This window comes from Hakea prostrata, chromosome 2, assembly GCF_041222555.1.
Source record: "Hakea prostrata isolate BN-2017 chromosome 2, UWA_Hpros_2, whole genome shotgun sequence".
Lineage (NCBI taxonomy): Eukaryota > Viridiplantae > Streptophyta > Magnoliopsida > Proteales > Proteaceae > Hakea > Hakea prostrata.
In genome coordinates this window covers 39894990-39920911 of record NC_142601.1, presented here as the reverse complement: position 1 = coordinate 39920911, position 25922 = coordinate 39894990, and the positions used below count along the sequence as shown (strand labels likewise).

General features: G+C 37.2%; 1 protein-coding gene and 1 long non-coding RNA gene across 2 annotated transcripts; both read left to right on the top strand.

The window, feature by feature from the left end:
* Nucleotides 1–7446: 7446 nt before the first annotated feature.
* On the top strand, nt 7447–17211 carry LOC149024342 (pentatricopeptide repeat-containing protein At2g13600-like). The gene is made up of 2 exons (XM_089144635.1): nt 7447–12634; nt 17041–17211. Exon 1 carries the CDS (start codon nt 8342–8344, stop codon nt 10757–10759), a length of 2418 nt encoding a protein of 805 aa, XP_089000761.1. The 5' UTR covers nt 7447–8341; the 3' UTR covers nt 10760–12634; nt 17041–17211.
* Nucleotides 17212–23758: 6547 nt separating this feature from the next.
* Nucleotides 23759–24879, top strand: LOC149024341 (uncharacterized). Its single transcript, XR_016171431.1, has 3 exons — nt 23759–23835; nt 23931–24039; nt 24129–24879. It is a non-coding gene; the product is annotated as an uncharacterized LOC149024341 (long non-coding RNA).
* Nucleotides 24880–25922: the final 1043 nt, after the last annotated feature.

The following is a 25922-nucleotide window of genomic DNA, read 5'->3' as shown; positions in this document are numbered from 1 at the left end:
GTATCTGCAGGATGGAAGTATAACTTACCAACTCCTGAAAGATGTCTAGGACATTTATTTGGAAGAAATGATTGATTATATTTCTTTCATAATTATTGTTATGATTAAGCAATTTCTTTTCTTAAGAATAGTTGAAGAAATTGTTAATGAGATATGCTTCAGATCGTAGATCATGAAGATTTCAGTTTCGAAGAAGGTTGATTATTATCCCTTGGAATATGGAGAAGATAATGAGATTAAAACGAAAATTGGTACAATGATGACTGATTTAAAAATATTAGATTATCTTGGTTCAGATTTGGATAAGATAGGAAAGATCACCACTACTATAGATAGATATAAGATCAAATGTTATTTTTAGCGTACAGGCATAGGCTGCATGTGGAAGATTTAGATGATACCCATGAAATAATTAATTCTCTCATGGATTTAGTTATAAGCATGAGTATAAGTCTAGAAAAGATGATGGTAAAATCCAAAACACTATAGATAGGATACGTATATCATAAGAGATAAAAATAAGATATTAAAACAGATAAATCGACTCTTGATTTAGGAAAAGATAACACCAGATTCTTAAAAATCTAGATTACATAAATCATAAGATTGAAGATTATAGAAAAATAATCCTCAACATTGATTTATCTAAGATTCCCCCCAAAGATGAAATACGAGAGTTAATCCACCAATTAAGGTTAAGAGAACCTAAAGATATAGAAAGACAGACTCTAGCAAATCTAGAAAATTTAGAAGTTGAAGCCCAAAAGATGAGCCTCCAAAGGCAACAAGATTCAGAAGAGTTTAGAATCTTACTATGGCTTGGCAGTCAGTTCTAACAAGAATCTTTTTATTTTGAAGAAAAGTTTCAAAGGCTTCTAATCCTTTAATAAAGGACTCAACTTCAAAATCTATTGTTGCTAAATTTTTGTTTGGTGCAAACCAGAGGCATATCTGCAGACTTCTTCACTGGATTTAGGTGAATACTCATTTGGTCTAATTTTGAGTATTGCTCCCCATCCTTCTTGTGAACCATCTGTTTCAACAATATGGTAATAATTATCTTTGGGATATCTCATGGGTTTAACTTTTGAAATCAGCTGTTTTATTCTTTGGACCAACTTAATGTCTTGTTGGTTAAATCTTTTCTCAGCTTTTGTGGAAGTCTTGGCATATAGGGGGCCTAAGATTTTTCCCAAATCTTTTATAAAATTTCTGGCTTGGTTGACTAAACCAACAAAAGATTTAATCTGGGTTGTTCCTTCAAGGACATCTAGGAATTCCAAGATTTTTCTCGAAATATGATCTTGTAAAGATATCAGGTCCTTTCCTAAGACTAAGCCCAGAAAGTTAATCTGTTCTTTGGCTATCTCTAATTTTTTCTTAGAAATGACTAGACCATGTTTAGCAAATAGTCTAAAGGCAGTGAGCAAATGCTCAACATGTTCCTTTTCATTTCTGCTAAATACTAAAATATCATCTATATAGACTGCAATAAATTCTCTGTAATCTAAGAATATCTGATCCATTCGCGTTGGAACACTTAAGGGGCATTCTTTAGTCCAAAAGGCATTATGTTCCATTCGTAATGTCCTCTGCTTGTTGTAAAAGCAGTCCATGGAATTGAATCTTTGTGGACCTTTATCTGGTGGAAACCAGATTTAAGATCAAACTTGCTGAATATCTTTGCTTTGTCTATTAGTGAGACAAGGAAATCTCTACTTGGGATATTGTATGCATCATCTTCAGTATTGTCATTCAATCTTTTGTAGTTTATCACCATTCTACTTTTACCTCTTTTCTTTTCTGATTCTTTCATTACAATGAAAGCAGCTGACCTATGGGGGCTATTTGAATCTTGTACTAATCTTAGTTCTTTGAGCTCTTTAAGGTGCATATCGAACTCTTCATCATCTTTGGGATTATACTTAGGGTTTCCTGTAATAATCCTCATATCCTGATTTTTTATCTTTAGCTCAATCATTGGCTTATCTATATGCCAGAATTCTAAGGGATTTTTATCTTGTATAATCTTTGATGTTTCTAGTTTTTCTAGAACCTTTTGAATTGTCAGTTCATGAAAATTAGATTCAAATCTTCTAAAATCTAAATAATCTGTTTCAACCTCATAACAAGAATTAAACTCATATTCTTCTAATAATAATTCTTGTTCTATTCTGAACTCAAAATTTTCATCTTCTTCAATATCTAAGGCAATCTTACAAGAACCTGGTATTTTGCATTTGCAATCGGATAGAATTTTTCTTATCTTATCCACCACGTTTAGCTCGCTACTCTGAGGGGTGGAGTAGGGAAGAGTGGGAATCATAATACTCTGTCTATTAATCTGAACATAGTGCTTGTTAATTTGTAAGGCACCATTAAAGCTTAATATAAAGTTTAGTCCTATTAGGAGGTTATCCCACGGAGTTGGTCTTGGACAAACTTTACCCATCTGGAACCATCGACTTTGGCCACAATTAGTTTTGAAACTAATTAATGGATTTTTCAGCATCTTATCTATTGTATGGGGTATACCATCTATTCCTCTACTGATAGTGGGTGGTATATCTACTAAAAACTTAGGATCATTGAACCATTTAGGATTCAATGTACTAATGGTACAACCCGTATCTATTATTCCGGTTAAAGAAACTATCTTAGTACCAATTTTGACTTGACATTCTACCTCAATAGATTTCAAATCATCTTTTGTTTGGCAAAGGGGTATCTCGTACTTCTTCGAAAATCTGAGCTGAGGTACTTGGTTGATTGGTAGAACCAAAACCTCCTTTCCTCTTAATTTCAGGGCCAATACCATAATTTGGTATAATTATGATCTGGGCAATCTTTTCTCCTTCGGAGATAACTATCTCTTTGTTATTGTGGTTCATCATACAAATCTTTATGGAATCTGTATAATCTGCATCTAACACACCTCCAAGGATTTGCAAACCTTGTGATGCGTAATAAGATCTATCTTTGACTATCATTCCGAACTTATTACTGATTGTATAAGTAACGAACGTATCAATGATAGTTAACTTCTGGGGTTCTAGGATACAATCATATGGGATAAATATGTCATATCCTAAGCTATATTTTGTGGATTTTCGAGGATGCAAAGCTACCTCAGAAAACCATCTGATATCAGGGTCTGGATCTTCATCTATTTTAGCATTGATAATTGCTAACTCATCTTGTAAAAGTTCTAACTTAGTGGAATCTCTTTTTTCTTGTAATTCCGGGATAGTAATTTTACTTTCCCTTTCTTCAACAAGTATTACTGAATTATCTAGGCAAAAAACACATCTTTCGTCAAGGCAATTTCTGCATTGGTATCTTAGGTCTAATCCAGGGTATTTTCTACAGCCTGAACAAGCAATATGGTATCTTCCACCTTTGTGTTTCCACAGATGTTTATCTTTTTCACATTGGTTCTTAACCATCCTGATATACAAATCTGTAGGGTTAACCAACTGGTTAATCAAATTCGGGTATGGTTCAAAGTATCTTCTTCTTGGATATCGGTATTTCTACCGATATAACACTATATACCGATTCTTGATCCGACATCTCTGATCTACCGCAATCAAGCATTCATTGGTATTTTGTACCACCATTGCTCTTTTGCTATCTGTATTGACTAATTTGGGACATTCTTTTACCAGATGACTGGTATCTCCACAATTATAACATGCCAATCTAGTATTATAATTCCGATTTGGGTTATATCTCCTAGCATGTTTCTGGGGATCTAAGAAGGGCTTTCTCCTAGTGGATCTTCTTAAATACCAATTTCTCCTTTCCTGGTAGGATCTTTTTCTAGGTCTTTCATAATAACCTATCTGAGGTTTCCTAGGTGCTTGGATGTATCTAGGTTTTCTCCTTGGTTTGTGATCTTGATTTCTTTCACCGAATGCTTGTGTGGTGAAAATATCTTTACAAAATCCAAAATCAGACTTTGAAACTGTCTTTGTATCTGTATAAAAGTACATTCTTCAACTAATTTTGTAATTATATGTGTGATTCGTATACACACATTATCTTTTGCAGGGTCACCTTCTACTGGGATCCAGCTATCTTTAATCTTTGTTCCAAGGGGTCCTGGTAACTTCTTAAATAACTTGTCCATTATCTCCTTAGTAAAAATATTACCACTTATACTAGTATAATAGTAATACAACTTAAGGAATGGTTTTAATGTATCTGTAACTCTGAAGGCTTAACTGTTCAAGATTAGTTAAAGCCATAGCTTGAACCTTTGTTTGTGCACTATTGGGATCTTGTCCAGTACATAACATATGGATAAAACTTGTAAAATTATAGGGATTTACTCCTAGACTTACAAGTCCAGTATATGACTGTGGGTATTCTGTTTTATACCTTTCCCAATTAGCTTTCATGGATTCCCCCAAAAAGGTTTCCAAGTATCTGTCCATCTCTTCTGCCGTCCAATTACGAGTTTCTTTGAAGAATTCGTTAACGACATTCTGTTTCCAAACATCTATGACACTATCCCACCTTTGAGGATCATGGTGTCCTAGGTTCGTAATCTTCCCTGTTCTGTGATAGTATCTAATCCTAATCTAACTGGAGGCTCTACAGGCATCTCTCTTCCTCGAGGCCTGATTATATCTCCTGGTCCAATTTGTTCAACATCATAATCTAATTTTTCTATCTTTAATCTAGGTCTGTCTCCAAACCTCATATCTGAATTACCCGGTCCATATGGCTTACTAGGGTCATATGGAGCTCCTTGCATATTCATTCCTACAAAATTTTCTTTGTCTAATTCTTCACCAACATCTTCCAAATCGAAGGAATCGATTCAAATCTTCATCCTGCTTATCCATTCTAATTCTTATGCTGTCATTGGTCGATTCAGGGATTGACCTTATCTCATCTTTTTCGGTAGGCTCATCATCTATTTTTGCCAAAAATTTGGATTCAATCTCAGCAGCTTCTGTATAGGTATTATCTTCAAATATGATTCCTCGTCTTCGAGAACATCTTCTCGCCATCAACCTCATTCTTTCATCTCTTCTTTTTATAGCTCTTTCTCTAATTTCACAGAGTTTTCGGTTTCTCGTCCATCAAAGTCTACTCAAATTCTGATCTTATGCTACTACTATCTTCATCTCTCCTATCTGTAGATACTCTTTGTTGAGTTTCTAAATAATTATGGAATCTAAGCAAAGTATTACCTTGCGAATCTTGGTATAAGGTATTCTCTGTTGGAGTAATTACCTTATTATCCTTTTGGTGGATGAGTTGTGTGACATCCCATTCTAATCCTGCCAATCTTATCGGGTCAATCATGGCTGGTTTTTGTAAAGCTATATGTTTTGATGCTATTCCTTGGATAACATCATCTATCTGCACGTTAAACTTAATTGTAGAATTATTGGAGGTTTTCCCCATAAATCCTACGCATGCCAAAAGGTTATGTCCAACGTAACTCTCATAGCCTTTTGTCATAATCTTTAATCGTATCTGACGAGCATCTTTAATATCTTTCATAAAATCTGGAGCAATATAGAATAATCCTATATTGTTATTCATATCTACTTCTATAACAGCTATAATGGATTCTGCGGGATTTTGCCATCCGTCATCTGTCAGGGCTACCAAAACTTTGGTACCTAAATTTTTTCTTGTTAGTCCTTTGATGCCAATAACTATGAGACCAAGATGTAACAAGTTCATCTTCTTGTTCAATCTTAACTTCCCTAATGTTTCATCAGATAGAACCTGGATTACTCCAGTTTGGCTACCAGTGACATTCATGGGTTGTTCTTGGTAAGCTCTTACTAAGCCAGAATCTTTAAGAAAACCATTCCGAGCATACAACTCTTCTGGTTTTAATAAACTCAATCTATTGTTTCTAAAACTTTCTATATTCTAGTCAATATCTATGACTTCTTCTAGTGCAAGACTTTGACTGCTAGAAGATCTAAATCTTCTGAATATTCTTCCTATGGTAGTCTCAGAACTGTTTGAGCCACTTGACTCATATCCCGATCTTTTTACGAATTGGATCTTCCCATAAATGGTCTAATACTCATTTTGAGAAATATGGACCAAATCTAAAGGTCTTATCTTGAGAATACTTAATAAAATCTCCTTTAGGTTTTATAATATTCTCGGTAACCTTTAACCTATCCAAGGACGAATTCAAGTTTTCAATTTCAGCACTTGAAACAGTACTTGGTTGGCTAATCTTGGATTCTATCCTATCAAGCTTTTCTATGATAGTCTTGAGCATCTCTAGTTCAATATTATTCTGAACTATGATAACTGTATCTGGAACTCCTGGAGCTTTGTATTTGGTTATTCCTACATTTTCTTCTGGTAGGTCTCCCCAATATAATTCTTTCAATCTTTCTTTGGTTCTCATATAGTCTATACTGCAAGATAAACTCATATTCCAAATAATTTTTTGGTTAAACTTTCAAGGTTATCTATCTTTGTATCTATTAAGGACATTCTCTTTCTAAACTCTTCTGAATCTTGTTGCCTTTGGAGGCTCATCTTTTGGGCTTTAACTTCTAAATTTTCTAGATTTGCTAGAGTCTGTCTTTCTATATCTTTAGGTTCTCTTAACCTTAATTGGTGGATTAACTCTCGTATTTCATCTTTGGAGGGAATCTTAGATAAATCAATGTTGAGGATTATTTTTCTATAATCTTCAATCTTATGATTTATGTAATCTAGATTTTTAAGAATCTGGGTATTATCTTTTCCTAAATCAAAAGTCTGATTTATCTGTTTTAATATCTTATTTTTATCTCCTATGATATCGGCTATCCTATCTATAGTGTTTTGGATTTTACTCCAATTATCTTCTACACTTATACTCATGCTTATAACTAAATCCATGAGAGAATTAATTATTTCATAGGTATCATCTAAATCTTCCACATGCAGCCTATGCCTGAAGTGAACAGACTGAAAATAACATTTGATCTTATATCTATCTATAGTAGTGGTGATCTGTCCTATCTTATCCGAAACTTCGAGACCAAGATAATCTAATCTTTTTAAATCAGTCATCATTGTACCAATTTTCGGTATCTGTAATCTCATTATCTTCTCCATATTCCAAGGGATAATAATCTGAACCTTCTTCAAAAAAACTGAAATCTTCATGATATACGGTATGTTGGAAGCATATCTCATTAACAATTTCTTCAACTATTCTTAAGAAAAGAAATTGCTTAATCCTCTTATATATATATATATATATATATATATATATATATATATATATATATATATATATATATATATATATATATAAAATGGTGGGCCCCATAACTGAAAAATATTAAAAATAAACACTTCCATCACCACCGACGGTGACAAAAATAGTGGGCCCCATAACTGAAAAATAATAAAAATAAACACTTCCATCACCACCGACGGTCACTGATCCGGACTCCTTATGCAACGTCAGTCTCCGCAAATGGGGGCAATGCTAGCTTCAATACGTCAATTTTTGAGTTCCGTTCCCGCGTTCGTGTACATTTTCCAATCATCCCAATCTTGAAAGCTCGGACCAAAGGCTCCGAATACCCTCGAGACAGCTGCTGATAACTGATTAGAATGAGGACTTACGCCAGTGGTTCAGGAAGGAGGAGATATATTCGAGACAATCTCCACTCAACCATTGTGCTCTCGAATTCTCTTCAGGTATCCTTATTATTGAAAATACGAAGGGTAGTCGCCGTTATTGGCTGGTGGTCATTCATTGGAGACATAATATGAACTTGCTCAGTTACCTGAAGTTTACGGACAAGAGAACACGAGTTTAGTAGATTTGTGGAATTGAACAAATGCCAACCGTCTAGTAAGAGATGTTGGTTTCAGTTTTCTGATTGTTGGATACAGTTAAGTCTCGGGTAAGTTTTAAGCTAGATTTGTACTTGTTTCGGCAGAGATGAGGCTTCGTCCCCAATTGATCCTTGCACAACGACTGCAAATTTTCAAAGCAAATCAGGTCCTCAGCTTCTATAAATGCATGTGGGGTATTTGATCAGGCTGTAATGTCTGTTTATTTCTCTCTCTGCACGAATGATTCTTTCTTTGAATTTCTCACGTTACATGTTCTATGTATTTCCTCAAAGAGATCATATTTTAAATGGGCACTGAAGACAGATGTATTTTGTTACCATCCTTTTCTCGCATCTTCTTTGTTCCATTCAAACTAGTACCTGCAAAATTTTCACTTATATTTTTAACCCACGTTTTGCCTAAATATTTTGACTTTTGTTTGACCATTCCAATTTACCACTCTAATCATTGACTCGGCAATATTTCATTGTGGGTGATTTTTGGACCAATGTCAACGAGGCTGTACAGGAAAATGAGTGGGTGTCTAGCTTTATGTGGGAAAGCAAAGGATAAGTTTGAATTGCGTGTCAGCACTTCTCCCATGGTAGCTGGTTGCAGAGGATCAATTTCTGTATCAGAACCAGGTTCAATTCATTTTTCTACATTAAGGATATCCGAGAGGCGTGCTCTTCATTTGCATGCAGAAGGTGATAAATTTGGCTACAAAATTCTTGAGAATGATGTGGTATCTTGGACCTCAATGATATCGATGAAGGCACAGCAGGGGCTCACTGACGTGGCATTATCTTACTTCTCACGGATGAGGATGCTTGGGGTTGAGCCCAATCAGACAACGTATTCTACAACAATTGGGGTATGTCGCCAGTCGAAGAAGGTTGATATTGGAATGAGCCTGCACTGTTTGATCTTGAAGAAAGGATTTTTGATGCAGCTCTTTGTTGCCAGTGGCTTGGTCACTATGTATTCTAAATTTGGTTATGTTGAAGAAGCACGTCAGATCTTTGACAAGATGCTGTACAAAGATGCAGTCACATGGAACTCTATGATTGCGGCATATTCACAGAATTTCTTAAATTGGGAAGCCATTTGTTTGTTTTGCTCCATGCTGAAAGGTGGAAAGGATGGGAAACTATTGGTTAATAATTTCACAGTTGCTAGTGTTTTCAGAGCTTGTGCTGGTCTGGAATGCAATAGAATGAGCAATTTAGTGCATGGTTATGCAATTAAGTTGGGGTATAGCTCAGATGTTTTTGTTTCTTCATCCATAATTGATATGTATTCAAAGTGTGGTAGTTTAGATGTTAGTCAGTGTGTCTTTAATCAGATGGGTAAAAGAGATCTTGTGGCTTGGAACACCATGCTTACTGCGTTCTCTCAAAATTATAATGGGGAAAAGGCTATTGCATTATTTTATCAGTTGCAATTGGAAGGCTTTCTTGCTAATGAGACTACATTTTCTTGTGCTGTCAAAGCTTCATCTATGGTGTCAGACATTGCCATTGGCAGATACTTCCATGCTAAAACATTGAAGTGTGGTTATTCGTCAGATGTGTTTGTGGGGACTGCACTTGTTGATATGTATTCAAAATACCTTACCATGGAAGATGCTGAGAAAGTATTTGGTGACATGTTGAGGAGTGTTGTATCCTTTAATGCACTAATCACAGGTTACAGTCTGTCTGGGAGGTACAAGGAAGCCTTAAGAGCTTATCTGTACATGTTTACTGAAAACATGAAACCTGACTTGTTTACTTTCACAGGTCTATTTTCCTCATGTTCTGTGTTAGGTGCTTTGCACGAAGGAGCACAAGTTCATGCCCACTCAGTCAAGTACGGACTGGATTCAAATATCACGGTTGGGAATTCTATGATGAACTTTTATGCTAAATGTGGCCTTATGGACAGTGCAATAAAGGCTTTCAAATTTATAACTACACCAAATTCTATATCCTGGGCGGGAATGATCTCGGGCTTTGCACAAAATGGTGAGGGAGATAAGGCATTGGAGTATTTCTGCAAAATGCACAGGTTGTCAGAAGAGCCAGATGAATTTGCCTTCTCAAGTGTGCTTGCAACACTTGCCAATTGGGCTTCCATTGAACAAGGAAGGCACTTGCATGGCTACGTGATAAAGACAGGGCTTGAGTCGACTGTGTTAGTAGGAACTGCACTGGTTGACATGTACTCTAAATGTGGGATTGCCAAAGATTCATTTAAGGTCTTCTCTGAGATGCCTGAGAAGAATGTAGTTTCTTGGAATTCAATGATTATTGGATATGCTCAAAATGGGTTCAGTGACAAGGCTCTTCGTCTGTTCCAAGAAATGATGGATGCCAGAGCGATCCCAACAAGCATTACCTTTGTTGGGGTTCTCTCTGCTTGTAGTCATGCAGGTTTAGTTGAAGAAGGAAGAAACTATTACAACCTAATGGTATATGACTATGGAATCCTGCCGTCAGTAGAACACTGCACGTGTATAGTTGACCTACTTGGGCGTGCAGGATATCTCTCTGAGGCAGAAACATTTCTTCACAAATCTCCATTCCCTAAAGAACCTGGGATGTGGAGGACCCTCCTTGCAGCCTGTGGATTCCACAGAAACTCAGATATTGGTATTAGAGCTTTTGAGCAGTGCTTATGGTTAGAGCCTCAAGATTCTTATGCATATGTTATCTTATCTAATATTTATGCGTCCAAACAATTATGGTGTGAGGTCACTAGAATAAGAGATATCATGAAGGATATGGGTGTGGAGAAGGAGCAGGGCTGCAGCTGGATCGAGCTCAGGAACATAGTGCATGTATTTGTTGCAAATGATGTGTCATGCTTTCGGGATGAGGTTTTTGGGACACTAAAAAGTTTGTTCATGCAGTTGAAAATGGAGGGTTATGATCTTGGCCTCTGATGATACTATATTCTTTGTGAATCTTTCAGCCTTTCACATGATCAGTTATGTTCATTTGAATGCTTGAATCGATAAGTAAGAGGTAATAGTATGTATATTATGATCTTCCTTCAGCTTGAAAGTTGAAACTGAATTAAAAAATATTTTTCGGGATGAGAAACACATTCTTATCTAACCTAGCAGTAAACCACTGTGAGCCTCCAAATCCTATAAGTTAAGTATTCATTCTTCCAATAGATTTGGTTTAGTAATTCTGATGGGTCGACTTAATTTCATGTGTTTTATTTGTTATTTTGATTATAGTCTTCTTTTGTATGTAATAGGTAGTTAAGAGTCATTTCGACTAGACTACCATTTTCATAGGTGGTCATTAGTTGTTGGGGACAACTGCCTTGACGTGTAGTAAAATTATTTTAATTTGACATCCATGTTGATTGGTTTGACATAAAATGTTGTCCAAAATACCATATTTAGTGAGATTGGATAACATAACCACGATTCAAGTTAAATATTATATGCTTGTTATAATTTTTCTTTTGTAAGAGGGGCCTTGGTGCACTGTTAAGGTTGCTCCACTGAAACCTACTAGTCATGGGTTTGAGTCTGGAAACAGTGTCTCTGGAAAATAGAGGTAAGTCTAGTACATAATTACTGTTCTCAGACCCCACAGTGACTGGAGCTTCATGCACTGAGTATCCCTCCCCCCTTTTAATTTTATTTTTATAGTTCTTTTATGTATAACTAACTGCCCATCAATGCCGCTTACTTTTTTGCTACTACGGATCAATTTGGGCGATCTTCTAGGGTTGCTCCGTTATATATTTCTCGAATAGGTATTGAAAGGGAATAGAGATGTCTGTTTGTTGAACATTGATCTACAGAGATTCTCAAATGATTCACCGCCTGTGTATGACAGTGAGAATCTGCTGTAATTGTTTTTCTTTCTGTTAATTGAGACACTTATGTTTTTATTTTGCCTTTTTTGTGCCAGTAGTTGATGCCTACTGACAAGGTTGGTTAGATACTGGTCGCTTGATGTACAGGGTATGTATGTGAAGGAAGGTGATGCTTAATAAGATCTCCTTTTCTTTTCAAGGAGAAATATCTTGTTCTTGGTGAAGTCCGATTTCACCTAGTCCAGGAAGTTCAATGAGCTCTTTCTGAGTCCAAAACACATTTAAATGGCCAGAAAAGTGCATATGTCAGCACCAGCGTCTTGAATGGTTTGTGCTGCATTGAGATATCTGAGGTTTTGGGTTTTTCATTATCTAATATAGACAGTGAACATCTCTTTGGAGATGGAGAGAACAAAATTAGGGCTGTATTGTTCTTCTTCATGGTGGATCTGGGATGTTGCTTAGCCATAGACATAGTGTTCCTTCTTGAGGCTAAACCGTGTAAGCCTTGTAGTCTGTGTCCATTTCTCTTCCTCTTTACTTCTGGAAATCACATTTCTGCCGTGTCTTTTTTTAAACTGAACTGTGTTAGCCCCAGGTTTCTAATCCTTTCCCAAATGGGTCATGGTATCGTGGCAGTTATAGGGTCACCTGTTGCCTCAGAATTTACTTCCAGTGTTGGAGATAGATCTTTTGCTGAGTATCAGCTGTTGTTACTTCCAGAGGTTATGGAAGCTTTAATTTTCTCAAGGGAGTGAATACCATCATATATATCTGTTAAAGTATTTACGAAGGTGTCTTTTTTCTTTACTTTGTTTTTAAATATCTATAACATTTACAGTTCTTGCTTTTTATTTCATATATAATGTTCAGCTACCACCATGGATGCCTGACTGTCCAGTGCTTGTTATAGGTGTTACTCCAGGTGGCCTTCGATCTCCATCTCTCATTCTCTTGAATGCTGCAGCAACATCGTAAGGTTATTTTCCCTTCCTTTAAGCTATTAATAGTAGCTATTCCTATGTTGAATTGTTAATAGTTTTAAGAATTTCTTACATAAGCCCCCTCCAATTCCATTGGAAACAAGGCACACCCCCTCCAAGCTGAATCCATACAACCCCCCCCCCCACAGTTCACACTGTTAGTGACTGTAAACCGTTAATCATTTAAATTAAAATTAAAATATTAATATGACCATATTACCCCTAGAGGGGTAGAATGACCATAATTTTCACTAATTTAAATGAAATACTAATTTTCCCTAAACCCTCAAATTACCATTTTGCCTCAAATTAATCTTCTTTCTCCCCTCAACCTTCTTCTCTGGTTATCCTTGTCATCTCCAGTCAGCCAAGGATCTGAGATTCTGCAGCATTAATCTAGAACTACTAGAGTTTTGGTTACTTAAATCACTGCTAGAATTATGGTTCCCCCCCCCCCCCCCCTGTTAAATAATTCCGTACAGGTGGGGAAGATCGCTGCTGTGGTGCAAGTCGTGAATATGACAGTTTAGATAGAAAATCAAACCCACTATATACAAGTTTTTATCTATGGGGTAGCTGTCACACACCAGTTGGCGATACCGGGCCAACTTGACCCCCCGTGGTGTGATCCATAGACATAGGATCACGAGTCATGAACCCACAACCATAATATTGATTGCAACACAATAATTAAGAGCAAAAGAATAAAGACATTAATTCATGAATACTGAAAGGTCATAAAGAATATGCAAAGGCAAATAGTTAATGTGACTACGTCCTTTCCAAAGTTAAATGTTCAAACTCTTTGTCCCCAAATAAGTGTCTCAATTCTCAAAAGGTACTAACAATCCTATAAACATCATTAAGCTCCATAAGCAGAGTCAAGGCACACACAAGATCTGTTATGTGGCTGCTTATGGGACTCTGTGGTCCCCACGTCATACGTTTCAGCTTGAGAACGTGCCTTCAGATCAACAGGTCCATCATAACCTACATAATCATATGAAAGATGTCCTCAAATAGGGGTGAGTTCCAATCCACTCAACTCGTGAGGGAACAAAATGAATATAAATATACAGGATGCAATAAGGTCCCAAAGTGTATATTAGTATGCTAGCCCTACTGGTCTCTATCTAGGTAAGCACGCTTTAAGACTCACCAATCTCCTTTGGTAGGTCCACTCTCTCAACCATATCCATATCATCATCATCCTCGTCATGACCGGGGGTCTGGGGTAGGTCACTGCTCTCTTACCATGACCAAGGTTAGGGGTGTTCGGTCCATCTCAACAAAACAAAAATGCATGACCATCGGTCCAAGGTTGACGCATGTTTGGGAAATACCTAGTCATGCAGAGGTCCTCTACTTGTCATATTACTCATGGAAACAATAACTTTCCTCAAGTCCGCCTTTCATGTTGGTTTGGTATCCTTCCCATTCTAGGAATGTTGATCATCATGGCTCCCAACCATTTGTTGGATGAACATCCTGCAACCCTATGGTCTATCCACACATAATACATCGATGGAACTTCGTGTCCCCTCACGGCCCTCGACCATTTGTTGGGCACCCCACAAGCCCAATACTATACCACATACAACTTGGACATGAGTGATACGCTGGTAGTACTCTGTGTCTCCTCATGGCTCTCAACCTTTTGTTGGACGCCCACAAGTCACCTACCGCTACCACATGTCGTTCGACTTCAATACCCTTGTTGGAAGGGTGGTAACATGTCAGGGTGTTTTAGCCATGTATCTAATGACACACACACACATATGCATAATTATGACAAGATGCATAAGGAGTCAGGAGCAATGGCCTAAGCCACAACCCTTAATGTATGTTAATATGGATGCAATATGTCATAACCCAGCCTAACATGCTTTCATACAAGTATAAAGAGATACAGATAGTAAAGCAATGAAATAAACATCCACCCATCATGACCCAATGCATGCATGTCCTAAATAGCATTCTAGAACATACCAGCATATCATAATCATAAATTTGAAAGCAATTGAAAAGTGAGAACAGTAAACCCTAAATCTAGCAAACAGTCCCCTCACATAAATAGCATTCCAAAACCTTAATTTGAAATCTGAATGTCATGAAAAAGATGTCCACAATCTTCCAAGAACTCCTATTAATGTGTTGGTTAAGTTAGATTTTAGTTTGGCAACAAAACTGGCCCAAAGCAGAACCTAGTTCCTTGACAGCAAGCAAGGTGGTTGGTTGCCTGCTGGGCAGTTTCTTGGCTATCGACCGCCCTAATTGCTGAGCAGTAACCCATTTGAAATTGACACCTTCCTCAAACCTCAGGGGGTTTTGGGCTGCTCTTCGCCATGAATTCCAAGTCTTTTGCATGGTCCAACACCCACAAATCAAACTAATCAACAATCACAACCTAGATCTACAGATCCAACGCAATCTTGAAGAAAAGCAACTTAATCTGGAAAATTCAGCAATTGGGGAGATTGGTTTCTCATCCCTCTTGCTGGATCTGATCAGAGGTGATTAGGAAGCAGGGTTCCTCCAATCAGATTTGAATTGCCCAAATCAAGCCTTCAATAGTAGCATAAACCCTCGTAAAAATTAAATAGAATTGAATAGGATTGAAGGGAAAGAAGAACTTCTTCAAGATTGATGATCTGATAGAGATCTGGTAGAATCTAGCTTTTTACTGCTACTACAGTTTTTGCCTTCTCCCAAAACTTGCCTCTAACTCTCTCTGGAACACTTGGCAGCCTAATGAGGGAATAACCACGAAAATTAGGGTTTAAACCATTAAATTTGGGTTTAGGGGTCATTAAACCTTGGTTTTGTCAAAATGGCCCAACCAACCAGGTCCCCCAGGTGGCTGGTTGCCAACCGACTGCCTGGTACCAATCGCTCCCGTACTGTTAGAGAATGGAAGGGCTGGATGGTTCGGGGTGGTTCCTAACAGGAGAGGGAACTTTCGAAAATCCCCAATGGTCATACTTGGACTCGGGAATCATCCAACCTTAGCTTCCGGAAATTGGTAATCCCCTTCCAATTCCATCTGGGTATGAGTCCTTGTATCAAACTCCGATAGTGGTAGAACCTTGATCTCCGCCATTCAATTCCGCGGATTTAGTTTCCAATCCAATGGTCTTAGCTAAATGGACAACAACTACTGGCACTAGGATCTATGGGTCCTTGGGCATGCAATTAGGGTTTTGGGTTAGGATCCTAGGGGATATCACAGTAGCCTTCTCCATTATAGCGAACAATCTGCATTTACAGAAGGCGCATGGTTCCAGCTGAAATATATTTAGTTGGTTTCGTTTCATTTTGAAGACAGATACTTCCTCTTTTAAATTCAAGATGAGAAAATTGTAAAATCCTGATTTTTGCGGCATCCCTTTTCTTTTCTTTCAGCTCCAGCAGCGTTTCCTTTCTTCTATTTTGGCTCCGGCAAAGATAAGGGCTAGGACTCAAGCTTAGGAGGAAAATACAACTCTCAATTTGTGGAGATTCATGGATTATTTCCAACCGTTTGAGCTTTCTTTCTAATCTTTCTTCTACAGCTTCAAGTAATTCATTGTCAAATACTTCTGGAAATTCCTGTTCCTGAAATCTCTTCCACATTGATACTGTTCAAATGCTCAAACTAAATATTGAAAGAGAACAGATTAGCTAATTATTAGAGGATTTTGATCAGTTTTCTAATTTTAAAATGAGTAGAAAGTATACCAAATAAAGAATATGCCAAATTATTACTTTGAATAGGAAAACAGAGGCTCTGTCCCATGTTATTTTCTTAAAAAATTTCAGAACAAAAAACAGACACCCTCAGGTTGAGTAGTACCTATCCTCATTCTCCAGTGAAAACAACTTTTTCTTGTTGTGCATGCTAAAGTGTGCAATTCAGTGTTGCAGTTTTCCTCCAATTTGTTCAGTACCTAATCTGTGTCAAAGAAATCTTAAGGTGGAGGGAGATCTCATGTCGGCTGGAGGTGGAGGTTCAGGGCTGGTGGTTGCTGGTGATGGAGGTGGAGGTGGAGGGAGAGGGGTTGTCATGTTAACGAAAGAAGTAGGGAAAGGGAAGGATGATCAGGGTTTAGGTTAGAGTAGTAATTTTATATTAGATTTTAAAATGGATTTATTAAATGAGGGGTAAAAACGAATGATCAGATCTAAGTTAAGAGAAAGTTGACGGTGTGAACGTGTTGGGGGGTGGTTTGTAAGGATTCGGTTTGGAGTGTGCCTTGTTTGTAGTGGAAACAGAGGGAGCTGAAGTAAAAAATTGTAGTTTTGATATTTAACATCCTTCCATTTTTTTTAATCCAGTTCAACACTCTTGTCTGGTTTCCAAGAAATCTGTCTCAGCGCACCCTTGTTGATTATGAAAAATATGATTCCTGCTTGTCCATTTCAGCTTTTGATAGTAAAGTAGCTGTTAGATACAATGAGATATTTCTCTGTAAACTTATAAAGGACAGCTGCTGCACCAAATGTTCATATTTGTAAACTCAAATCTTTGTCGCAAGGAGGACCATATCCCATAGGATCATTGATCTTGGGCAGATTGAAAGGTCAGTCAATTATATGCTGTGTACCTGGTTCCATTACTGCATTAAAATTTTCTAAACGATGATATGCTTTGGATATATTTATGAGGATTCTGGGTGGAATATTATAGTTTTCTAATTAAATAGAAATTCTGTCAAATGGTCTTGCTTCATAATCATAAGTTTACGCATGACGACTGCTTTCATTGCCATCCATTTATTATCTTATCCTGGTCTTCTTTTCTCAAAAAATTTGAATAATGACCATTGACATTATAAATTTGATGCTTAGCCTATCAAGGTTGTGTCAAACAAGGATCCTATCCAATTATCATGGGCAGAAATTTCTTTTCTTTCTCTTTACTCCTAGAAAACTTCTTTCATTAGTTTCTGTCCCATTTAAACTTAACCTTTTTTTCTCTTAAATAATTAGTTAGACGTTTTAAACGTAGGGGGAGATAAATCTATCCTTTCCTTTGTTGCATAATGAAAGTTCTTATTGCGAACTACAGCGAACAGGTAAATCTATCCTTTCCTTTGTTGCATAATGAAAGTTCTTATTGCGAACTACAGAGAACAGGAGTATTTGTAGATGGCCCAGGTGCTGGAAAGCACATACTAGCTGTTGCTAAGAAGGTTATAAACAGCTCCAGCCAAAGAAATGTTGAATTAGTCATTGTTATGATCCTTGAGTAAAATATTTGATTTTATCACTTGTGGGTGAGGAGATATTGTACTTTTTTTGTTTTTGGGTTGGGGGGGGGGGGGGTTGGTTGTGGGGGTGGTCATGGGGGATGATCAGGTGCACTTGCTTTTTGCTGCACTTGAGAACTGGATCCATAATGCTCCATTTCAGTCGTGTATGGTAGTGAATTTGGGGCTGTTTGTTGTAGGAGTCTAGGATACATCCTAAGAAACTGCCATATTATACAGAGGTTTTGGTTATTTTGGGCCAGTGGGTAAACAGAACTTTGTTTTTGCTGAGCTTAGGTCCTTCTATCTTTGGACTTGGGCTCATTAGCACTGAAAAATAATTTAGGTGGCTTTTTATGTAGTGTGAGACTGCTATGTTATTGGATGCATGAAAGGAGATAAGAGGATAATTGAACATCAGCAGGTCATGCTCCTGCTTCATCTTCAAACAGCTTGTTCCAAATGAAACCAAGATTATCTATGTATTTTTCGATGTTACAGGACTATCTGTTCCAAATACCTTATGTCTTATTTGAGTTGAATTTAATTTAATTTTTTTAATTTTTTTAATTTTTTTATCTTTGTTACACCTTTTCATCCTTTTCCATAGAAACAGTTCATTCAGAAGAAGGTTCATTCTTGTCCTGCATCTCAAACTAGTCCTTTCAAATTGTGAAAGGATGCATGAAAAATTATGAAATGCTGAAATTTGGAGTTGAGCCTCATCTTGTATTCTGTTTGGCCTCATATCAAAAAGAGATTATACTTCGAAGCAATTAAGCATGATAGAGAATAGACATAATATGCAGGCTTTTCAATCCCATTTTGCATAGCCCGCAGCCCATTGCTGCACCAACTGGTGCTGTTTGCTAAATGGAGGTAAATGAACATTATAATGTGGGTGGTATGATAGCAGTTTTTTTTCTTTTTTTTTTTGGTAAACGTATGATAGCAGTTGGTTCACCAAATAATCATCTTGTTTGTTAATATGATTCCTAGATATTATTGGCTTTGACATATCTTGTGAAACGCCAAATGGGCTGAAGTGAGGATGTTCTGTTAGGATATAGAGTCAGGATGGCTATTTCAGCCATTTTTCTCTTCTTTCCTTTCTTTTTTTTCGTTTTCTTTGTATTAAAAATGGAGATGGTAAAGTATTAGTCTGTGAGGAGGACATTAAGAAAAGATGGAAAACCTATTTCTCTAGTTTACTAAATGAGCATTCTTCAAGCACTTATGATTCGGACGATTACACATTTCACCAAGGCACCAATGTCCGAACTTATATACGTAGAATTTCAATGTCTGAAGTAAAAGAAGCTTTAAAGAGGATGAAACTCGGCAAGACACAAGGTCCTGATGAAATCCCAATTGAAGTATGGAAGAGCTTAGGAACCCATGGACTAGTTTGGTTGACTAAGTTGTTTAATAAGATTATGAGCACAGGGAAAATGCCAGATGAATGGAGGAAAAGCGTCGTGGTTCCAATTTACAAAAATAAAGGAGATATTCAAAGTTGTAATAACTGTAGGGGCATCAAATTGATGAGCCATATGATGAAATTATGGGAGAGAATAATTGAAACCCGTTTGAGACACTTAACTACAATTATAGAGAACCAATTTGGATTTATGCCGGGAAGATCTACAACGGAGGCTATTTACCTAATTAGGAGACTTATGGAAAGGTATAGAGAATGTAGGAAAGACCTTCATATGGTATTTATTGACCTAGAAAAAGCTTATGATAGAGTCCTTAGAGCGTTAATTTGGTAAGTACTAGAGAAAAGAAATGTTGCAAGTAAATATGTAGATATAGTTAAGAATATGTATGATGGTTCGGTGACTAGTGTTAGAACAGTGGGGGGACAAAGTAATGAATTCCCGATAACAGTTGGACTTCATCAAGGGTCAACTTTAATCCCATATCTATTTGCACTGGTAATGGATGAATTAACCAAAGACATTCAATATGAGGTCCCCTGGTGTATGCTTTTTGCGGATGATATTGTGTTGATTGATGAGACCCAATTGGGGATTAATACCAAATTAGAATCATGGAGAGTAGCTTTGGAATCAAAAGGCTTTAAACTTAGTAGATCGAAGACAGAATATCTAGTTTGTAACTTTAGTCATGATCGGGCAGATGATGAGGTGGTGATACTTGACGATAAAGAGATTCCTCAGAGTGATTGTTTTAGGTACCTAGGTTCAATCATAAGTAAAAGAGGTGATTTAGAGGATGAAGTTTCCCAAAGAATTAAAATAGGGTGGATGAAGTGGAGAGGTGTGTCCGGGGTCTTATGTGATCGCCGTATTCCATCAAAGCTTAAAGGAAAATTTTATAGGACCGTTGTTCGACCAGCTATAATGTACCGTGCAGAGTGTTGGGCTGTTAAAAAGAACCATATAGATAAACTCAGTGTAGCAGAAATGAACATGCTAAGATGGATGAGTGGCAAAACTAGGATGGATAAGATAAGAAATTATCATATTAGAGTTAGTCTGGGAGTTGCTCCCATAAGTGATAAGCTTCGAGAAAGTCGTTTGAGGTAGCACGGCCACGTTCAACGGAGACCTATAAATGCCCCTGTACGGAGAAGTGATATAATCCATATTGAAGGAACTAGAAGAGCTAGGGGTAGACCTAAGATAACCTTAGGAGAAGTGGTGAGAAAGGAAATGTATAGCTTAGGCCTTGTATCTAGCATAACCTCGAACATAACTGATTAGAGGGCAAGAATCCATTGTAGCTGACCCCATTTAGTTGGGACAAGGCTTATTGTTGTTGTTATTATTATTATTATTATTTATTTTTTGGGGGACGGATTGGGAGAGAAAAAAAAAAAAGAAGAGAGGGAGGTAATGATTTGATTTGAGGACCTGACAACAACAAGCCATGGTCTTCACTCTTCATTTTGAGGTCCTCTGCGAGAAAAACTTCAATAGATAAGTAGTCCAGTTGCTGAGGGACTGCTGTTAAGTTGCCCAAAATTCCTATGAGGGTTCTCTGCTTTTAAGTGTGTTGGATCAACCCGTCTTCTCTGTAGACTATATTTCTCTAATAGCATGAACGGATGAAATGGCCAAATAAAAATGATAGTCATTACATGGAAAGGAGTTTTGCATCATGTAAGTATATCACAAGGGATACTTTAGCTATTATTGGTGGCCGTCTCTTTCAGATGTTCATGACCTAAATATCTGTAACAGATTTAATGGAGGACAAAATAGAGAAGAAAGAAGGATGAATAAGATAGGTTAGTCTTAAAGAAGGGGAAGAGGGAGAAGAACACCCATAAGAAGAAGAAAAGAGGAGAAGAGAAAAAGGGGGGAAAGGGGGGGAAAGGAGGGGAAAGGAGGGGGGGGGTTGTTTGCAAATGCACAAAGCTAAAGCTTCAATTCATATTTCCTATTCCATCCTAAATAAGTTGATTACAATGTTTTAATAATAAAAGAGACATATTTCAATACTGTTAATAATAGTGGGTGGGTCCCACTACAATTTGCATCATAGGTGGCGGCAAGATATCTAAGATGACTACTCCTCTATTTAATTGAGTCTAAACAGGACTCTAATATTCCCCCCCTAAGATGAGTCTAAGGAAAACCCTAATTAAGGAATTAGGGTTGAGGGAAAACATTGTAAATGGAGGGATGGAAAACCAAACAAAAACACACATGATTTAGAATACTCTCCCATGTTTTACGAATTCTCCAAGCTAATCCTGAACCTCCATCACTGTAGTTCGCTGATTTGGAAGCGTGGAAATAACGTATAGAGTTCACAAGCTGAAATTAGGGAAAGGGAATGCAAAGAGGCACCTCCAGCGTCTAGATCCATTGCAGAACATCACTAAGGTAAAGGATCTAGAACTCTTCCTTTAATTGATTTCATTTTACATAAAAAACAACTATAGTAGGACTCATGGTAATTTAAAACTAACAAAAAACTATTCATACTAAACACTCTAACCGAAACTAATCTTAGATATCCACCTGAATTAAAAATCTAATTATATAATTATCCTAATAAATAAATAACAAAATCCTAAATCATCTCTAAATCTCACACGAAAACAGTTCCTATTTTATCTCCTTGCAAGCTGGAGTTTGGTCCCACCAAATTTGAATCTAACTCCACGCAAGCTGGACTAGGGGCTCTTCAAATATGAAAATTATCATCTAGGTTACTGTTCACGTTACTGGAGCTTGAACAGTAACTTCTGGGTGTGCTGCATGAAGATTACTTCTATTCAGTAAAAAGTGATTTGTTAATAATGAAATGGCACTTCATCATAAAAGACTTCCAGATTAACTATTTACAGCTATTGCCATTTGCCCAGATAATCCGCATGATATCGAAATTAGAAACATTCACTGGAGATTAACTAAATGGCTCTCCCTGTTTTCCTTCCTCCTGGAGACACGATTTTAATCCTAAAATTAACTAACTAAAAAGATGGTAACATGGACCACATTGTATTTTGTAGAGCTGTTTCATACTTCATTTGATACTCATCCAATGGCCCAACTTTGTCATGACAAGGCCAAGATACATTTTGTGTAGGTTTACTGGTTGACTTATTAATAATTTCTGAATTCTGTCTATTCAAAATTACATATGTTGAATTTAATTAACTGCTAGAAAGCTATAGTTTTAATTAATTTATTCACTAAATTATGTTCATATGTTATCACAGATGATCAAAAGAACTGAACATTTACTTGCTCTTGATGGAGCCAAGGGAAGACTTCAATTATTCAACACAAACTTATTGGAAGAAGGATCATTTGATTTTGCAATTGAAGGATGTGAAGGTGTTTTCCATTCAGCATCTCCATTTTATCATACTGTCATGGACCCAGACTCATTCCTATGACATCCCTTGAGATTTGTTTCATTTGCTATTATTGATTTCATAATTTTGTTTTAGTGTAATGTGTATGCTTGCCTTTTGGTCTCCATACGAGTGGGAATCAATGAATCTATTAACCTATGCATTTTGCCATTCTCTGATCCAAGTAAGACTGAAAAAGAAAGAAAAGCAAGAGGAACATGGAATCATGTGTGAACAAGTGAACTTTATTTCCTCACATGTTGTAACAAATAAAGCAGTATAATCTGATTACTTAACCTAGGAAGCAAAACAAATCATCTGAGGCAATTCATTTGAGGCCTCAGAATTTTGATTGTGTGGTATGTCTGCTCCCCTACGGATTAACCTTTTGGTTCTGGCTTATATTCATTCTCTGTTTCACTCTGCATTTCAGGCTGAATTACTTGACCCTGAATTCAAGGAATATTCTAGAGTCTTGTGCAAAAACTCCCATATGTTAAAAGAGTTGTCACAACATTCTCTGAAGCTGCAGTTGCATACAACAGAAAACCCCAAACATAGGATGTGGTAGTTGATGAGACTTTGTTTTAAGATGTAGAGTTTTGCAGAGAGAATAAGGTGCGTGTGGTTGTGCTGTGTAGTTTAAGGGGATTGACATGGTTATAAAAAAATTCAGCAACGGTGATTGGTCCTCTTTCGCAACCAACACTGAATACAAGTGCTGAAGCAATTTTGAACTTAGTAAATGGTATGTCCAAAAGAATAAAAGACTTTCTCTTCTCTCACTCCCCTCTCTCCAATCACAGCAAGTGCTTCTTATTTGCCTAATTTGCTTTCTTTGAATGTGTTAGGATGTGATTCACTGTTTCTTATGTATTGTCATCTTCCATATCTTGAATGCTTGCATGAGTTTTCGTTCCTTGTTTCATCTTCCTCATCTGATCTGAGTTCCTTATGTCAGTCAAAATGACGTTTGTTTACAAGAATTTCATCTTCTACTTTCTCTTCTTCCAATTGGGAGCTCTGTTTTTACTGAATTCTATGAATTAGTTTGAAAAGATGTTAAGAGATGGCTCTCGGATTTATGACGAAAAGATATGCCAGTTTCATTTGCGTGGTCTTGCAACAGGTTAGTTCTGATAATCTTGTAAATGAACAGTCCCCCTCATGCTTTATAGAAAATATTATAAATCACTATAGAAGATCATTTTCTTTTTTGCACAGGACGTATAATTGGTGGATGCTGATCTCCTCACTCCAATTGCTAATAACAAATTCCTTCTCAAAGGATCAGAGATCTCTCCAGTGGATAAAAAACTTTTATTTGACTCTGGTAATAACATATTTGATCTTTCAGACCTTTTAAGTTTGATTTCGGGTAAAAATTGTTGGATTTTAACATACAGATCCTTGTTCATGCAGAAAAAAGTAAAGTTCCACAGAAAAGTCAGACCCTGTTGAAGATCCGAGTTGCAGAAACCATTCAGCGAAAATGTAACAAAAATCACAGACATGAAGATCAGAGGTGTATCTAAAAACTACAATGCTTTGGTGGTTGTTACAAGTCGTGGGAAATGTCACAATTACATCTAATTGTGTATATGGCCTTGGCAATGTTGCAATTACCTCTCCAACACAGAGCAGAGTGAAGCTTCCCCTATGTCTTCCTGCAACTGATGGCCAAGTCTACCTTGATGGATGCTTCTTATGACATGGAAATTGCAACTTCTCTCAAGAAGTTATTGGAGATTCTGATAGTCGTGTTTGTAGGTTGTCCATGAATGCATCAGATGAGACGGGTTCCAGTGATTTAACAAATGAATTGGTTCAGAATTTGACACCCGAGGCTTATCAACAGATGGATTACCATAAAGAGGGCAACGTTTCTGTTTCTTCAAGTGTTTCAGTTTAAGGGATTGCGCAGTGTTGGATGTAAGCAAATAAGACTTGGTGCAAAGATGGCTTGGATATCGCTAGGAAGAATATTGTTAGCTGTCTTCCTGGCTCTCAGATGGAAAGGCTTTAAATGCTGGCTGTAGGTATTCAATTTAGCCGTTTTACCCTAAGGCTGCGTTTGTTTGCAAAGGTGGGGTGGAAAAAAATGGGTGAAAAAAAAAAACATGTGGGTCCCATGTGTAGTGGGGGTGAGGGAGAAGGAAAGGAAAGGAAATGAAAGGAAAGGGTTTTGTAAAAAAGTGATAGTGATGGGTCCCACTTTTTATTTTTCCAAACTTTTCTACAAAATCCCATCAAATTTGTGGGGTTTTAAAATGGATCAGGTGGGAAATTTGGGTTGCCACATCACCAGGCAAGTTTCCTTAATTTAAGGAAGCTTGTCTCTCACTTTCCCACCCCAAGCAACCAAACAATCTATAATTTTGGGATTTAAGGGAAAAGTAAGAAGTCTACACTTTTTCAAGAATTTTCCCACCCAACTTTTATTCCAGCAAACAAAAAAGGTTCTATTTTTTGAACCACACCAACTGAAAGGAAAAAAGCAAAATGTGAATCTTGACCACCAGTAGAGATACAATTTGTAGAAGAGAAGACCAGACATCCTATATACATCCACCCACCAAAAGAGAAGACCAGACATCCTACATCCTATTAGGTTTTAGTAAACAAGATTTTTCCTCCTTTTTTCCCGTTAGGATAAGGATGAGAATAAAAACTCAGTTTTCTCACGGAACAGTGTTGTTCGTTTCTTCCTCCGCCTTGTATCTCTTCTTCTGGGCTGCTTGCGCGACTGTTGGCTTCCATGAGTAAATCACTTGCCTGAGGGGCAAAGATCTGGAGATGTCAACTTGAGTGAGCGGAGGGCCTACCTTGCAGATCTCCTGAGCAATAAACATTTAAGTCTGATGGAGCCAAAAGCCCCTGAACCTCTCTCTTTGAAGCCGATTTTCCTGATCGTCCTTGTATCCATATAGCCTGCTTGAACATCTGATTTAAATTCCTTTAATATGGGCATTTATGGATTGTACGATGGAGCTCTGCTTCCACCAATCTCACCTAAGTGTTTAATGGCACTTTACTCTACATTCTCAACAGTCCTTTTGCTTAAATCCTCACTTTCTGTTCGGTTTTGTTCTGCCTTTCTCTGAGTCTTTCCTTTTATAGATCTGTACTAACATTTCTGCCGTCCGAGTTGTGTGCTTGTTTTGGTGTGTCTTGCAGAGACCATAGGACGATACTTGGATCGTTACTCCTCACATC

Excerpts from the sequence above, each read along its gene's own strand:
- LOC149024342 (XM_089144635.1), top strand. The coding sequence starts at position 8,342 with ATGTCAACGAGGCTGTACAGGAAAATGAGTGGGTGTCTAGCTTTATGT.